Source organism: Uloborus diversus, chromosome 7 (assembly GCF_026930045.1).
Source record: "Uloborus diversus isolate 005 chromosome 7, Udiv.v.3.1, whole genome shotgun sequence".
NCBI lineage: Eukaryota > Metazoa > Arthropoda > Arachnida > Araneae > Uloboridae > Uloborus > Uloborus diversus.
Window position 1 is genome coordinate 153,138,786 of NC_072737.1, and position 13,937 is coordinate 153,152,722.

At 32.2% G+C, this 13,937-nt stretch overlaps 1 protein-coding gene across 1 annotated transcript; it reads left to right on the forward strand.

Annotated features, from left to right (window-relative positions):
- The first annotated feature begins 302 nt into the window (after nt 1–302).
- LOC129225506 (uncharacterized) lies at nt 303–13,668 on the forward strand. Its single transcript, XM_054859934.1, has 6 exons — nt 303–453; nt 2,911–3,414; nt 4,264–4,352; nt 5,785–6,006; nt 9,765–9,834; nt 13,366–13,668. The coding sequence occupies exons 1-6, from the start codon at nt 340–342 to the stop codon at nt 13,531–13,533; spliced, it is 1,167 nt and encodes a 388-aa protein (XP_054715909.1). The 5' UTR covers nt 303–339; the 3' UTR covers nt 13,534–13,668.
- The last annotated feature ends 269 nt before the right edge of the window (nt 13,669–13,937 follow it).

Sequence of the window (13,937 nt, forward strand, 5' to 3'; positions counted from 1 at the left end):
TATATTAACATGCTTCCTTCGCCCTGGATCCGGCACTTGATGTACGAGAGAATAACCTGCAATTGTACCAGACAGTCCGTTTATCACATCCAAAGACTGCAGTTTGGTTCTTATTAGAACTCATCAGTCTGGTATAGTGTGAACTAGAGTCCCTATATGAAAAACTTAGTTTTCATAGGGACTCTAGTGTGAACAACCGAGCTGGAGGCAGATATCAACTTTAGCCTCCCTGGTGAAAATGCACTCCGCATTCCGCCGCGTTTTACTCACTGCAACTGTGGTCCGGTTAATTCTGTTTTGTTTATTTATGCTTTTTGGTATGAAACAGAATGATATAAAATGAATTCTGTCCAAATTAACTCTTCAGTTGTTCGTTTTCTCAATCATAATCGCTTTGTAAAACAAAGCCAATGGAAACGCTTTCCTTGTAGTTCAATTTTGTGTCAAAAAGAGGTACGAATGGTTTCGTATCTATTGTAAGAAAGTTCGAACAAAACGAAGTATTGGGATATAGAATTGAATTACTCGAAAAATAATATATTGCTTATGACGTTTCTCTTTCTCAAAACAATGTTTTGTAAGCACGCTATTGAAATGAATTAGTTACATGATTTCGATAATTTTAGTTCATTTTCTAAAATAAACTTTCGTTCTTGGTTTATAAGATAATTTATGTTAATAGCTTGTAATTTGTTAGATGATGATTCTGTTATTTGTAGATTGTGAAAACATTGCACCGTGTTTCTTCAAAAATGAAACAGTTTTGTTGCCAAAAGTTTTGTTGCTAACTCGATTCGAGTTCTTTTAATTAGCTGAAAAATAGCGTGTTTAAACGAATTTAAATTGTTTGCTTGTTTGGTTTGTACTAAAATACTTAAATGGTCTCTTTAAATCTTGGCTATTCCTTTAAAAATAAACTTAAGTGGTTAGATTTATTCTCTCTCATAAAATCATATTATAATATAGAATATGAGTTCATTAAAATGTTTTTTTTTTCTTCTTTTTTTACAATAACATGCCCCTGGGAAATGGAGGATAAATTTCAAAGAAATTAATAATATTTTATTCTTTAAAAACATGTTTTGTCATTCATTCTGTTGAAGTACTGAAACGGAAAGAAACTTAAATGCTACATCACATAAAAAGACTTTGAAAAGAGCCTTAAAAAAATATTTGAAGGAAATTGAGCATCTAATAAAAGTAAACTAATTGGATGACAAAGAAAATGATTCTTGAGAAGTATTTTTTTTTCATCTATTACCTTATATGCTTAGTGACAATTTTGGCACAATTCATATGATCTCTATGGAGAAAGCATGAAAAATGTTTCTACTGTAAGACATAGCTAGATAATATAGGTGCATGCCATGGACCATGGTGCACTATAGGTGCACGCCCATATGCAGATATTTTAGGGGGGGGGGGGGGGGGGGGCTCAAGATATTTTCCCCCATGGTTTGGCAGGATGTTTTCCCCATGGAAACTGATTTCAGTACAGATTAGAGTTCTATTAAAATTTGACATTTTCAATGACTTATTCATTAAAAGCTGGAAAAGAATTGTTTTTACATTTTTTCAATGAAAATGACTGCTAAAAGCAAGGAAGTTTTAACTTCTAAGCACTTGCCCCCCCCCCCCTTCCATATACGCGTGCATGCCGTACACGGATACATTTGATGCAGTGCAGATACATTTGCTGTAGATATGTGCATTGGCTGAAAATTTTTAATGATATCCATATTTAACACTGATTATCTTTAAAAGTTGAAGATAAATTAATGAAAAATGTTCATTATTGCTTTCACAATTACGAGTGAAAGCAAAAGGCATTTTCTTATAAAAAAAATTTACCTACCCACTGCATGTTAATTTTTATTCCTATAAGCAGTTTTGAGCTATGTGCATAGGTAATTTATATTTTTATCTTACTATGCTGTAAGAGTCTTGGTATATTTTCAATACATTTTAAATAAAATGAAGTTTTCAAATATACGTAAAACTGATGTTTATGGAAAGGAGGCTCTTTTTACTTTCTTTTACAAAAAAGGAAGCATTGTATTCACGAAAAAATTTTCACTCAAAAATCGGCCTTAATTTCCATTTTGCTCATCCCTGAATGAATGTTGAGTTTTTTTCCAACCCAACCACACATGGATAAGTTCCTAAGAACATATAGACACCCGAAATATCCATTGTGATGATTCCTGAGTTAGTTACAATGAGTTTTCTCGTGATGTCTGTATGTACATATGTATATATGTGCGTATGTATGTCACATAACTCAAGAACGGTATGTCCAAGAAAGTTGAAATTTGGTAGGTAGGTTCCTAGTGGGGTCTAGCTGTGCACCTCCCCTTTTGGTTGCATTTGGATGTTTCTAGGGGGGTCTTTTGCCCTTTTTTGGGGGGAAATCATTGTTAATTTCGATGTAAACTCGTGGTGTTACAATTTGGCGGAAACTTGGTGATATATCTCCAGTTTTTGGTCGCCAACTTGGAGACAAATTTGGCGATTTTTTTTTTAAATCTGGTTTTAATTTGGCCATTGTTGGTGGTATTTAGAGAGTAAACTATTGAATCACATTAAAATTACCAATAATGGGGAAATGACATTAAATTGGAGTAAAAGGAAGTCATGTGAGACACACATTAGCTCGTTTGATATTAGCACACCACACACTGTGGCTCTTTAACAACTGCCATTCATGAACTGCAAAATGGATTACAATTGTGTTGCACAAGTAGTTGTTCAATGTGTTTTTTTTTTTTTTTTTTTAATTTTAAATGTACCTATGTTTTTTTTTTCTTTTCCTTTTTCAGTTTTTAAGTTAAAGAGAAAAGTTGACTTCTGTTCCCCCATCCTTCTGTAAGTCAAATTTTAAGCTCTTTCATTACATAAATCTCTTTTCAGGAAACAAAAGCCCACTGCAGCCCTTCATCACGAATCATCTGCACAAACTCCAAGTATAAAGATCCTGTTCCTGGTGAAACCCCTAATGAACAAGAAAAATTGAACGAATACGATTCACCCAGTCTTACAGATTCTTTTCTAAAAGAAAATTTCCGAATAATAGATAACAGATACTTCAAATTGATCACATTGCCTCATGACTCTTATCATTTTGAAGACTTGCTTATTTCTAGAGAATTTAAAACTGTATTAAACAGATCTTCATTTTTGTATGATGTAAACTTAGCAGAGAACTCAAAAAGATATCTGTCAGAAATACATAATGTTTATCCTTATTTGTCTGATGATGTATTTAGTCCCAGAGATAATGTTTGTGACACAAAGAAGCAGAATGAAGAATTATATCAATTTTCAGCAGCAAGTGATTCAGAATCGCAAAATAAAGACACCAACAGACCTTCAGAAGAACAGCTCCTCAATGTGATTAATAGGCTAACATTCTCTGTAAGTGGTTTTAAAAAAAATATATTTGTCTCTTATAGAAAATATTTTGATATTTATGGTTCATCTTTCTTTTTGACTGAATAATTTTACTGAATTTCTTTTGGAGGTAGAGTTATCATCTTCTTTTATATCTGAAAAGAATATTAAGTATGGAGTAATTTCCAATATTCCAAGTTTTGTAAACTTATATTAAGCATGAATTTTCAAGACTTTCCAGTAAAATTTAATTTCTAGCTAGTTCAATACAATCAGGAATCATTTGTTTAAATAAAACTTTTATTTACACATAAATACAGCAGATAATGTTCAACACAACTACCATGATAAATTGAGGCAATGAGAAACAAAGGGATGTAAGTAGACTTTGTAAAGTTTCAAGTAAAAAGCGTTTAAAGTTCAGATCTTAGGTAGGCTTTCATTGAAAAAAATTTCTGAATCATGCTGCTTAGCAGCACCCACCAGGACAACTAGTACCATCTCTTGTCCCAAAACAAAGAGAGGTTCCCCTACTATTTGTATTGATTATCTCCAAATTTTTAGTTTTGGCACTTACATTCCTTTGCTGCTCACTACCTCAATTAGTCAGATTAGGAGCGACAAAATGTGCGAAGATAGAATTTAGCTCTCCAAATCTGGACAAACTAAAATGGCATTCAGCTTATTTAAAGAGACTATTATTATACATCATTCAGGATCATGTGATTCCCATAAATTTACTTGAATTTCAAGTTGAACTAAAGTAAGAAAATATATATTTAAATTTCAAATGTAAAGAAAAATAATGAACAGTGTCATATTGTGTAATATGTTAAAGTATCTTTTTTTAATGCAATTTATTATTTTTTTTAGTTGATTAATTTTTTTGAAAAGCCTCAAGATTACTCTGTTTATCACAAGAATGTAATATTTTACAACAACATCAAGGGTGTTATTACAAAGTAAGCAAATAGTTTTTTCACTTAAAATTGTGCTTCTCATTTTAAGCTCTTTTTTTTTTTTTTTAAAGACAAATTAATGTAGTCCATTACTAGTACTACTAACTTTATCATCTAAAGTTTTTAAATTGAAGAAAAAGTATTAAAAAAATAATCTTTAAAATTATTCTTGAATTACTGATTGAAACACGAGCTGAGTATGTTAAATGTAAGTTGAGTTATTATGGGTTTTCTCATTAGATGACTTACAACTGATGTGCCTAATGCTCTCTGCTTTATCCTTTTCCGAAAAGAATATTTTTGTGATCTTATTTTTTTTTCTATGAGTAAATAAATTGCTGTTTGTTAATTAAAAATATTAGCATAAACAAAACTGTATTGTTTTTACATGTAAAAACTTTTGCTCTTTATCTAAATTTGCTTACGAAACTTTATTCATAGTAATCTAATGATAAAAATGTTAATATTAGAACAATGAATAAAATACTATGTACAAATTAATTAATTGATAAGATCCAGAGTTTAAGGAATAGGTTAAGCATTAATATGTCCAGTAAGTTACCACCCTATAGCCAGGACTAAGGCAGAAATACACCGCCATCTCAGTCAATTCCAGCCGAGGACTGCAGTTTTGTGCTTATTAGCCCGGCATAGGAGTGACTAAGCTGGAGGTGGAAAACCTCTTAAGGAAGCCAAGAGTGCCAAACAAACTGGTAGCTAACACATAATTTGACTGACCTGCCTTAGCCCTGGCTATAGGACGCTAACTTACTGAATATACCTGCCTTGCCTTCAATATGCGAGTTGAACTGAACCATTGCTTCGGTCACTCGTCTGGTCAGTGCTAATTCTGTGTTAGCTCCAGTTTGTTTGGCACTCTTGACTTCCTTAAGAGGTTTTCCACCTCCAGCTCAGTCACTCCTATGCCAGGCTGACAAGTGCTAATAGGCACGAAACTGCAGTCTTGGGCTGGAATTGACTGAGCTGGCGGTGTATTAATATGTCATTTACAAATTTGGTCATTTAAAAGTCACATTTTTTGAAAAATAGTCCCTTAAAGTTTTTTTTCTTTCCATAAACATTTTCAGTTTCTTCTAGTTTTGATTCAAGTTTGTGCTGAAAACACAAAAGATGTAAAGCCTGAAAATGCTGAAAAGTACATTTGTGTCCCTCTCTCCTCTTTTTTTTTTTTCCCTCACGTGTAAAAAATAATTTATAAAATTAGCTCTTTCATGATTATTGCTATTTTTGTACTTCACTCTCAAGATAAAATTCACTCCTCGAAAATGAGTAAAGAATATTTTATCTGCTTGAAAGAATACCTTGCAATAACTATGGTTATTACATATATTATCATGATGCAATTTTAAAGTAGGAGTTCAGAAATGGATGTAAATATTATTGTTTGATGTAATATCTGTGATTTTTCCCACAGGGGTCTCACTGCATATATTCAAAATATGTACTTTCTGAAACTTTATGGTCATCTTCATTTTGCCAAAGTTAAAGTAGAAATTTTGAAAATCACTCATCACGTTGAAGATGGAAGTGTACGTGTGAGGTGGCGAGTAAAAGGAGTATCTCGGCAGAAAGTTTTACTTTTATTTTTTAAATTCAAATCAGTAGCTTTGACGCAGTTGCTTGAAGATGAAACTGAGTATGTATGCATTTGAAATTGCTTATTATTGTAGAAGAGAGTGTTGTACCTTGGAACGTTTGTATTTTGGGACACTGCTAAATTCAAAGAATCTATTTTTAGCAGCCATGTTTTTGTAACCTCTAACAGTAACCTTCAGCACTAAATGGTGCCATAGTAACAATCATTATCAAATGAGTAAAATTGACAATTTGGTGAAAGGAAGAAAATTTCATGACTCCAAAGTAAATATTTTCTTCATTTTTATTTTATTTTATGTCTTTGTATTTGTAAAACTAATACTGAATTTTATTTTGTTATAAAAGACTTTAAGTATTTTGGTTATGAGAAAATAATGATAGTGCATCTAGATTGACCACCATTTTGGTTTTTCTTAAATCATGTAGTGATTGTACCTCGGGACAGCCAAACATATTGTACCTTATGACACGTTCCAAGGTACAACAGCTGTGTGGTTCTTGTAAATGAAGATATGTTTAGGAACGTGGAAAAATGTTCTAAACTTATATAGTCTTTTAAACACATTTAATATGTTTTCTAAATCATGAAGACTTTCCCATGGTACAACAGGATGTGCCCTAAAGTACAATTGGATGTTGTACCTTGGGACAGCTTAAAACTTGTACTTTAAATGGCTGGCAATATTTTATTTTCAAATTGTGTGAATTTTAAAAAATATATTGCATAGAAATATGTTGAGGTATTTTAATGTGACTTTTAGATTTTAAATTTCATTTAAATAATTGAAGTTAAAAATTAAAATATTAAAAGTGTCTCAAGGCACAACACTCTCCTTTATTACCTTGAACTGTATTCATGTTATATAAAAATATTTAAAAATTTACCTTTCGCAAACCTATTGAATATAGTTTATTTATAATTATTTGTCATTGCAAATTGATTATGGTTTTACAAACTCATGATTATATTTTGAGTGATTTTAATATGTATAGCATTGCAAGCAAATATTGAGCAGCTTGTTTAGCTCACACAGAGACTAGTTTTTCCTTTGTTTGCATTTCTCAGTCTAGAATAGTCATAGTAGGTGAAAGCAAACAGTTTCGTAACAAAGCTGAGTATATCTTCATACTTGTTGCTAAAATATTGCAAAGACACAGGAAGAGGTCCGCAAACATGGTACTGTTCCACCTTGAAGATAAAAGCTACCGTAAAAGCGGGTGAGAATAGTTTGAGGGTAAGAATGATACAAACCTCAGTTTTGATGTAATAAGCATTAGTAGTGCATTCTGGGCTAGCTCAGTTTCAATAGGAACTATTGTGCAACCTCCTCTGATGATGTGAGAGTTGTTATCACTGTCAAAATAGCCCGCAAGACGAATAACCTGGTGATTGTGAATTTATTTGTTTTGAGCAACTTTTGCTACGTTTTTGTAGGTAGCTCGGAAATTCCTGTTGGTGGACTTTTAGTGCAGAAGGAATCACAATTTCATCAGTACCTTTTGCTTTCATATTACATGAAGAAAGTTACTTCTAATTTTCATTCAAAAATAAAATATTTTGATCTTGCTACAGTTACAAATGTGTAAAGTTTACAGTTTGGAGGGTGAGTATGGTACAGTAATCAGCCCAAATTTTAGAGGGTGCAGCAGTTTATCAGGGGAAAAAAGTACCCAGGAAAAATCACGGGTGTGTAGATGCAAGTGAGTTTGAAGTTTCAACAATGTTGAAGTGAAGTAAGTTTTGGCAGAGGCTTCAAAAAAAATGATAAGATTTGGTATAAATCTTCAAAAATTATGAAGAAAATAAAGCTTTTTTTTAAATCTTGATTTTGTGATTTACTTGACTCTCCAAAGTTCAATTTTCAGCATAACTTACATCTACAACTCTCCCGTTAAAATATAAGAGAGGTAGAGTATAGTACAAACCACAAAAACCTATATGAAAATGTTGAAACATGTGCTGTACCATTCTCACCCGCAGTGAGAGGGTGAGAAAAGCACAAAGAAAAACTGCCCTGAAGGGGGGGGGGGGTCAAGTCTCAAATTATTTCAGGGTTGGTACTGAAAGCCAAGGTCCTAAACTATAATACTAAGGCAACTTCATTTTTTTTCAAATGAATGTTAATTAATTACAGTCTGAAATGTACTAAAACTGTACCATATAGTCACCCACTTCTACGGTACTCCCAAGACTGCATCTTCCACATTAAGGCGATCACTGCTTGACTTAATCAAAATACAATGAATGTTGCAGGCAGTGGCAGATCCAGAGGGAAAGGGGGATTTTGGGATACTAATCCCTCCGAAACTCAGAAATTTAAAAATTTTGACTACAGAAAAGATCTCTAACTAACCATATCCCCCCCCCCTCCAAACTTTTTTCTGGCTATGCAACTAGTTGCAGGTATGGGAAATCTTTCCATTTCAATATCTTCAAGAATATTTTCCAAGCAATGTAGAAACAAATTTTACATTTTATTCCTTTGGGAAGAAAAAGAACTTTGTGAGAGCTTATAGTCCAATTGAGCAACTATTAGCAGACATAACTGCAAAGAATTAGTGCATATAACATGCTGGATTGTAAGAGAGACTTAATTAAAGTCAGAGAAGATACTGAATATTAACCGTTCAGTGTTTGTCCTTTAACACTTTCAGGTCTGAGTTATTTCAACCGCATATCTCCCTCCTGCCTAGGGTTTTTTGGCGCTTTGCATGATTAAAAAAAAAAAAAAACTTAGAAGATGTGTATTTTAGTTTTTTTTTTAGGATACTTTGAGATGTTTTCTTTCGTGATAAGTAATAGAATTTCATCTTAATTCAAAAATTTAAGTTCAATTCCAAAGAATTTCATTTTTATCATTCATTGAAGAAGCCCAGCAGCTCAGTGGTAGTGCTTTGTGCTTCGACGCTGCAGGCCCGTGATCTATTCCCGGGTCGGGAATGGTTGCCTCAGCCGTTCATTCCTTCAGTAGGTCCATAAAATGAGTACCAAGCGTGCTTGGGAATTAAACCCAAAAAGAGAAAAAAAATTGAAAGATACAAGAAGGGAAAAAAAATCTGGAACCTAAATCGAATGATGCAACAAAAAAATATTCTTGAAATAAACTGAAAGGATTTAAGGAAATTATTAATTCAGCTCAGACAATGATAGATGAGGGAATATTAAATTAAAATTATTGCCTCAAACGTGTGACTGACATTGAGGCTTCACAATTTTTATTTGTTTATTTATTTGTGTGAGAAATTAAAATTTTTATATTGTGACAGTAAAGAATCAATAAGACATGTATAAAAAAAATTTATGCATATCTTTTCATCAATGGCACTAAAAAGTAACTTTTTATTGATGTTTGTGCAAACTTTATTCGTTATATTTTTTTTGGTGTCCTATACATCCTATATTTTTTTTCAAAATGTGTCCTTTTTTTTTTTTTTCAAAAAATGTCCTATAGTTTGTCAGCTGGTCAATTTGATCCCTGGTTTTAATTTTTTTTCTCCTTTGTTTAAAATATTCAAGTAACAATGTATCGTTTATTTCTGTTAGAATTGTTCTTGTTTATCAACATTATTACATTTGCAAATTTTTGTTCCCTTTTCATGAGAGTAAACAGTGTAAAAATACCTGGTGCAGGACCAGGGATTGCTCTGTTTCTGATGTGGTTCAAAAAATCAGAGCTCTCTTCAGAGTCCCATCCAACTGGTTAAGCCACAAATAGTGGTAGGTACGGGGGACTCTGGAGTGAAAAGGAAGAATGAATATGATTCTCTAATGCAAAAAATTTTTCTTTTTATTTGCAGTTGGTTAGATGGATTTTCCGTTTTTAGTGTTGGACCAGATGGGTTAATATATAAGCATGTATGTGATAAGGTAAGTAAAACTTTTGCTTAAAAGAGTAATAATCGACATTGTTGAGAAAATATAGGGAAAAAACAGTTACACAAGCTCTTTTCTTTCTTTTTCAAAACCAAGCATAATTTCTAATAATTTGTTTCTCCAAAGATATAATGTCATTTCATAGCCTGCTAGCTCACCATTACGTGTTTTTTGAATGTTCAATGCCTGCTAAGTTTTTTATAACTCAATTGTCATATGGTTGGCGGTGGTCATTTATGACCACCTCCTTGTAAGGAGATGTGGTGAGTATAAATTGCAGTTATGAGTTAGAATGTAATTTATGTAAAGTACACGCCTATACCGAGTTTCATTATTCTAAGAATATCCCTTAATATATAGTCATATATTAAGGTAATTATCAGAACTTATTATCAGAATGATATTGTCAGGCCACATTACTATTATAAATCTCTCGCAGTTAATGCATCATCACATTTCAAACATTAAAGGTAATAATCTTAATTTACTGAATAGAGAAGATTATTAGTAAGCATTAAAATCATTTATTTAAAATAAGGCATACAAATTTTACGTACTGTAAATCAAGTATGCTCTTCATGTTCATGTAATTAAAATTATAATCATAAAAATATAATAGAAACAAAATAGATTGCAACCAAAAATTATAAATACCTTGTATTGATCAATATGTCATTATTGGCACTTGTTATATTGTCAAAAAAGATTTTTGTTTGCCATTAGCTCATTATACTAATCACATCCTCTTATATATAAAAGCCAAAATTACTGATTGAGTGACTCTGGCATCACCAACAATGAAACTTAGACCCGCACCATAGCGTGCGTAATGGCATTATTTCATTGTTGAAGCATTGAAAATTTCATGAGGTATTTATTCAATGGATGTTTTTTGGTAACCTTTGAGAAGCAGAGAAATGCTTTGTTTTTACAAAGCTGAACTCGGGAGTGGTCATCGTTCACACTGCACCATTAAAATTTTTAACTGGATTAAAGGATTTTTTTCTTATTTTGTGTGTGTGGGGGATTTTCAGGTGGACTTTGCAATATTTCCGATGGGGGGGGGGAGGGCTCCCTTGCTCTCAGGGGGATGGGCAGCTTCGCTTTAATGAATCCTTTTGGCTGCACTTAAACAGGGTTTGTACGCTCCTTCAAAACTCCTCCAATGCTCCTTCATTTAAGAAATTTTTCCGAAGGGTCCTTCAGACTCCTTCATTTTGGTTTTTACTCCTTTAAAACTCCTTTTTTAATTTAAAACTGCATAATCTTCCTCTATGACAGTAACATAAAATACTTTGATCGATAACTTTTAACTTCGTCGCGAGAGCGAAGATATAAAGGCGAATTTAATGTAGTAATTTTGTGTATTTATTTTTTTCATAAAGATGTGATTTACAAATTGATCATAGAAGTCATAAAAGTTTAAGGTGAAAGTATTGTTACATGACAAAGACATTTCTTAAGTGAAATAAATCATGCTTAAATGGTGCTTGGCTTTTTTTTTTTTTTCAAGTTTTATGATTATTGTTTTTTCTCCACCACACTCTGAGCAGGGTCAGGTTCTCTAATCATTATTTATCTATTCAAAAATACATAAGAAGATGTACTACATTAAATGATTGTGTTAAAAAAAATAATTGTTTAGTAAATTGCAGTTATGATATTGTAAAAAGGACAATGCGTTGAAGGGGAGACAGGTTCATGAAATTGTGACAAGGGGAAGAGAGAGGGTGACAATAAGTGACACCATACAGTTATTATATCAATATGATTATAAAAAATGTGACGTGTGACAAGAGGAGGAGTAAGATTATAAAAAATATGACATGTGACAAGAGGAGGAGTAAGGTGAAGTGTGACAGAAGGGGAGGGGTCAAATATGTTGAAAGAAAGTGCAATATCATTTAATGACATCCCATTATTACTCCTTCAAAATCTCATTTTACTCCTTCATTTTATTTCTGAAATTGAGTACGAACCCTGTTAAATGAAGAAGCAATTTTCACCAGTCATACCTTGACGGGTTATTTTCCAGTTATTCTATATTAGTCTTTTTTTAGTTAGATGACTCAGGAATTTATTTTTTGGCTTGTAATTTGAGGAGTTATGGTTGGAGCAATTAGAACTGAAGAAGAAACACTTTTTCCAAAGATAGCGCTGAGGAACCAAATATGGAGAGAACTGGAAAATGGCATAATGGAGACCCAAATTATGCTAACATTGACATTGGATAAACACCAATTTCTTTCACACAGTTCACCGACACATGCTTAAAAAGTGCAACTACAGTCTTATCAATAATGCACCACTTACTGTAATTGAAATCACAACTGCCAGATATAATAAATTCTTCGAGATAATGCTAATAAATAAAGATTTTCATTTTCTGAGATCCAAAAAAAATAAAACTCCAGCTAAACACCATTTTTTCCATGAGATCTCTCCAGAAGGGGACATGATCGGGGGTAGACCGAAGCCTCCCCCTTCAAAAAACACCATACACACACTTCTCCTGTCTTGTTTCTCAAATCCCCAACTCCATTCAGAGTTAAACAAAGACAGTAATCAAAATGTTATCAATTCCAGTTACACACACTGAGAGGTGTATGAATAGAGTAGAAAAATGGCAAGCTGCATGGAAGAAAAGAGGAAGTGTAATATAACATTACAATATCTAGAAAGGCCAGGTATTGAAAATAGCCTTAACACTAGGTTCCATTGAAAGTTTTGCAATCTATAATTCTAACAAGCAAATTTTCTTCAGACTATCATTATTGGAAATAACTTATGACGTAAAGGGTCAGGGGAGATCTCTTGCTTTATTTTAGAATCCTTTTTAAAAATAGTTCAAAAATATTTTTAGCCATCTATAAGAGAAGTTTGAGCTTTTTTCAACTTAAAACAAAGTAAACTGGAAATAAAACTCACCTAGAATATTTGAGCAAATTGCTTAGAAGTTGCTTTTTGTTCTTATTGTTACTTATTCTGCATGAAATAAAAACAAAGTAGGAAAAAAAGACAAAAAAAAAATTTTCTGTAAATTTAATACTGACAAAAGGAATGTATTTATTGGTTGATCTGGTTTGATTTAAAACTTCTGGAACTTGAAAGTGCTTCATTGCTCATGAAACAGTAAAAGAAGCTCTCTTATATTTTTGATATACATGAGTATTCAAGTATGAATCTTTATATTCTTAATTTTGAATATTACAATTTTATGTTTTGTTTAGTGAAAATTGAAATCAATGTCTGTTACATTGAAAAGTGGGCTTGTTTGAGTGTGGATGCTTTCAATCAAACTTAATATTGAACTTGAATAAAGGCTTAGATTTGCTGTCTAAAATATATTATCAGAAATTCTAAATACTCACTAGCAGGGCCTTCTGACATGAAATTTGTTTTGGATGTGTTTTCTTTTAATGGTCATATATTTTTTATTTCATGATTTTTCTGTTCTTGTATATTTGGGTTTATAATAAATGAAAAACCAAAACTTGGAACTGTGCAAAAACTTTTTACTTCTAGATGATGCCTGATGATGATCTTGCAGTCCAAAAACATACAGATTTAAAGACTCAATTACTTGGGCTGTTAGGCTTGTCTCCGCGTGGTGCCACAACTGGAAGCCTAAATTCTTTAATGCCTTGTTGCCGCAGCAGCCGTGTTTTTCTGCCTTGTAAGAAATTGTCGTGACACATAAGGTTGTGAGTTTTCAAATTTTAGTCAAACTGTAGGATATGTAAATAGCAAATTTAACTTATGTACCATATTCTATAAGGCAACTGTTGTTAAAAAGTTCTGTGAAAAAATATTGAAAAATAAAGTAAACCTGCAAAACTTTTGTGTAGGCTTTATTTTAAAATAATGTCTAAAATTTGAAAAAATTCATGGCTTCCACGTAGTGGGTGCCAATGATAGAATTGCAATAGGACCTGAGCTAAAAAGAATCCATAGTAGAAAATGAAGAAAAAATAAAAACTTCAGATACATTTCTTATAGAAAATGTTTGATTACTTTACATGCCTTTAGTGCATTTATTATCCGTTAGTTTTAGGGGTATTGATCTTTTTTCCGATTTTGGAACTTATAAAGCAGAT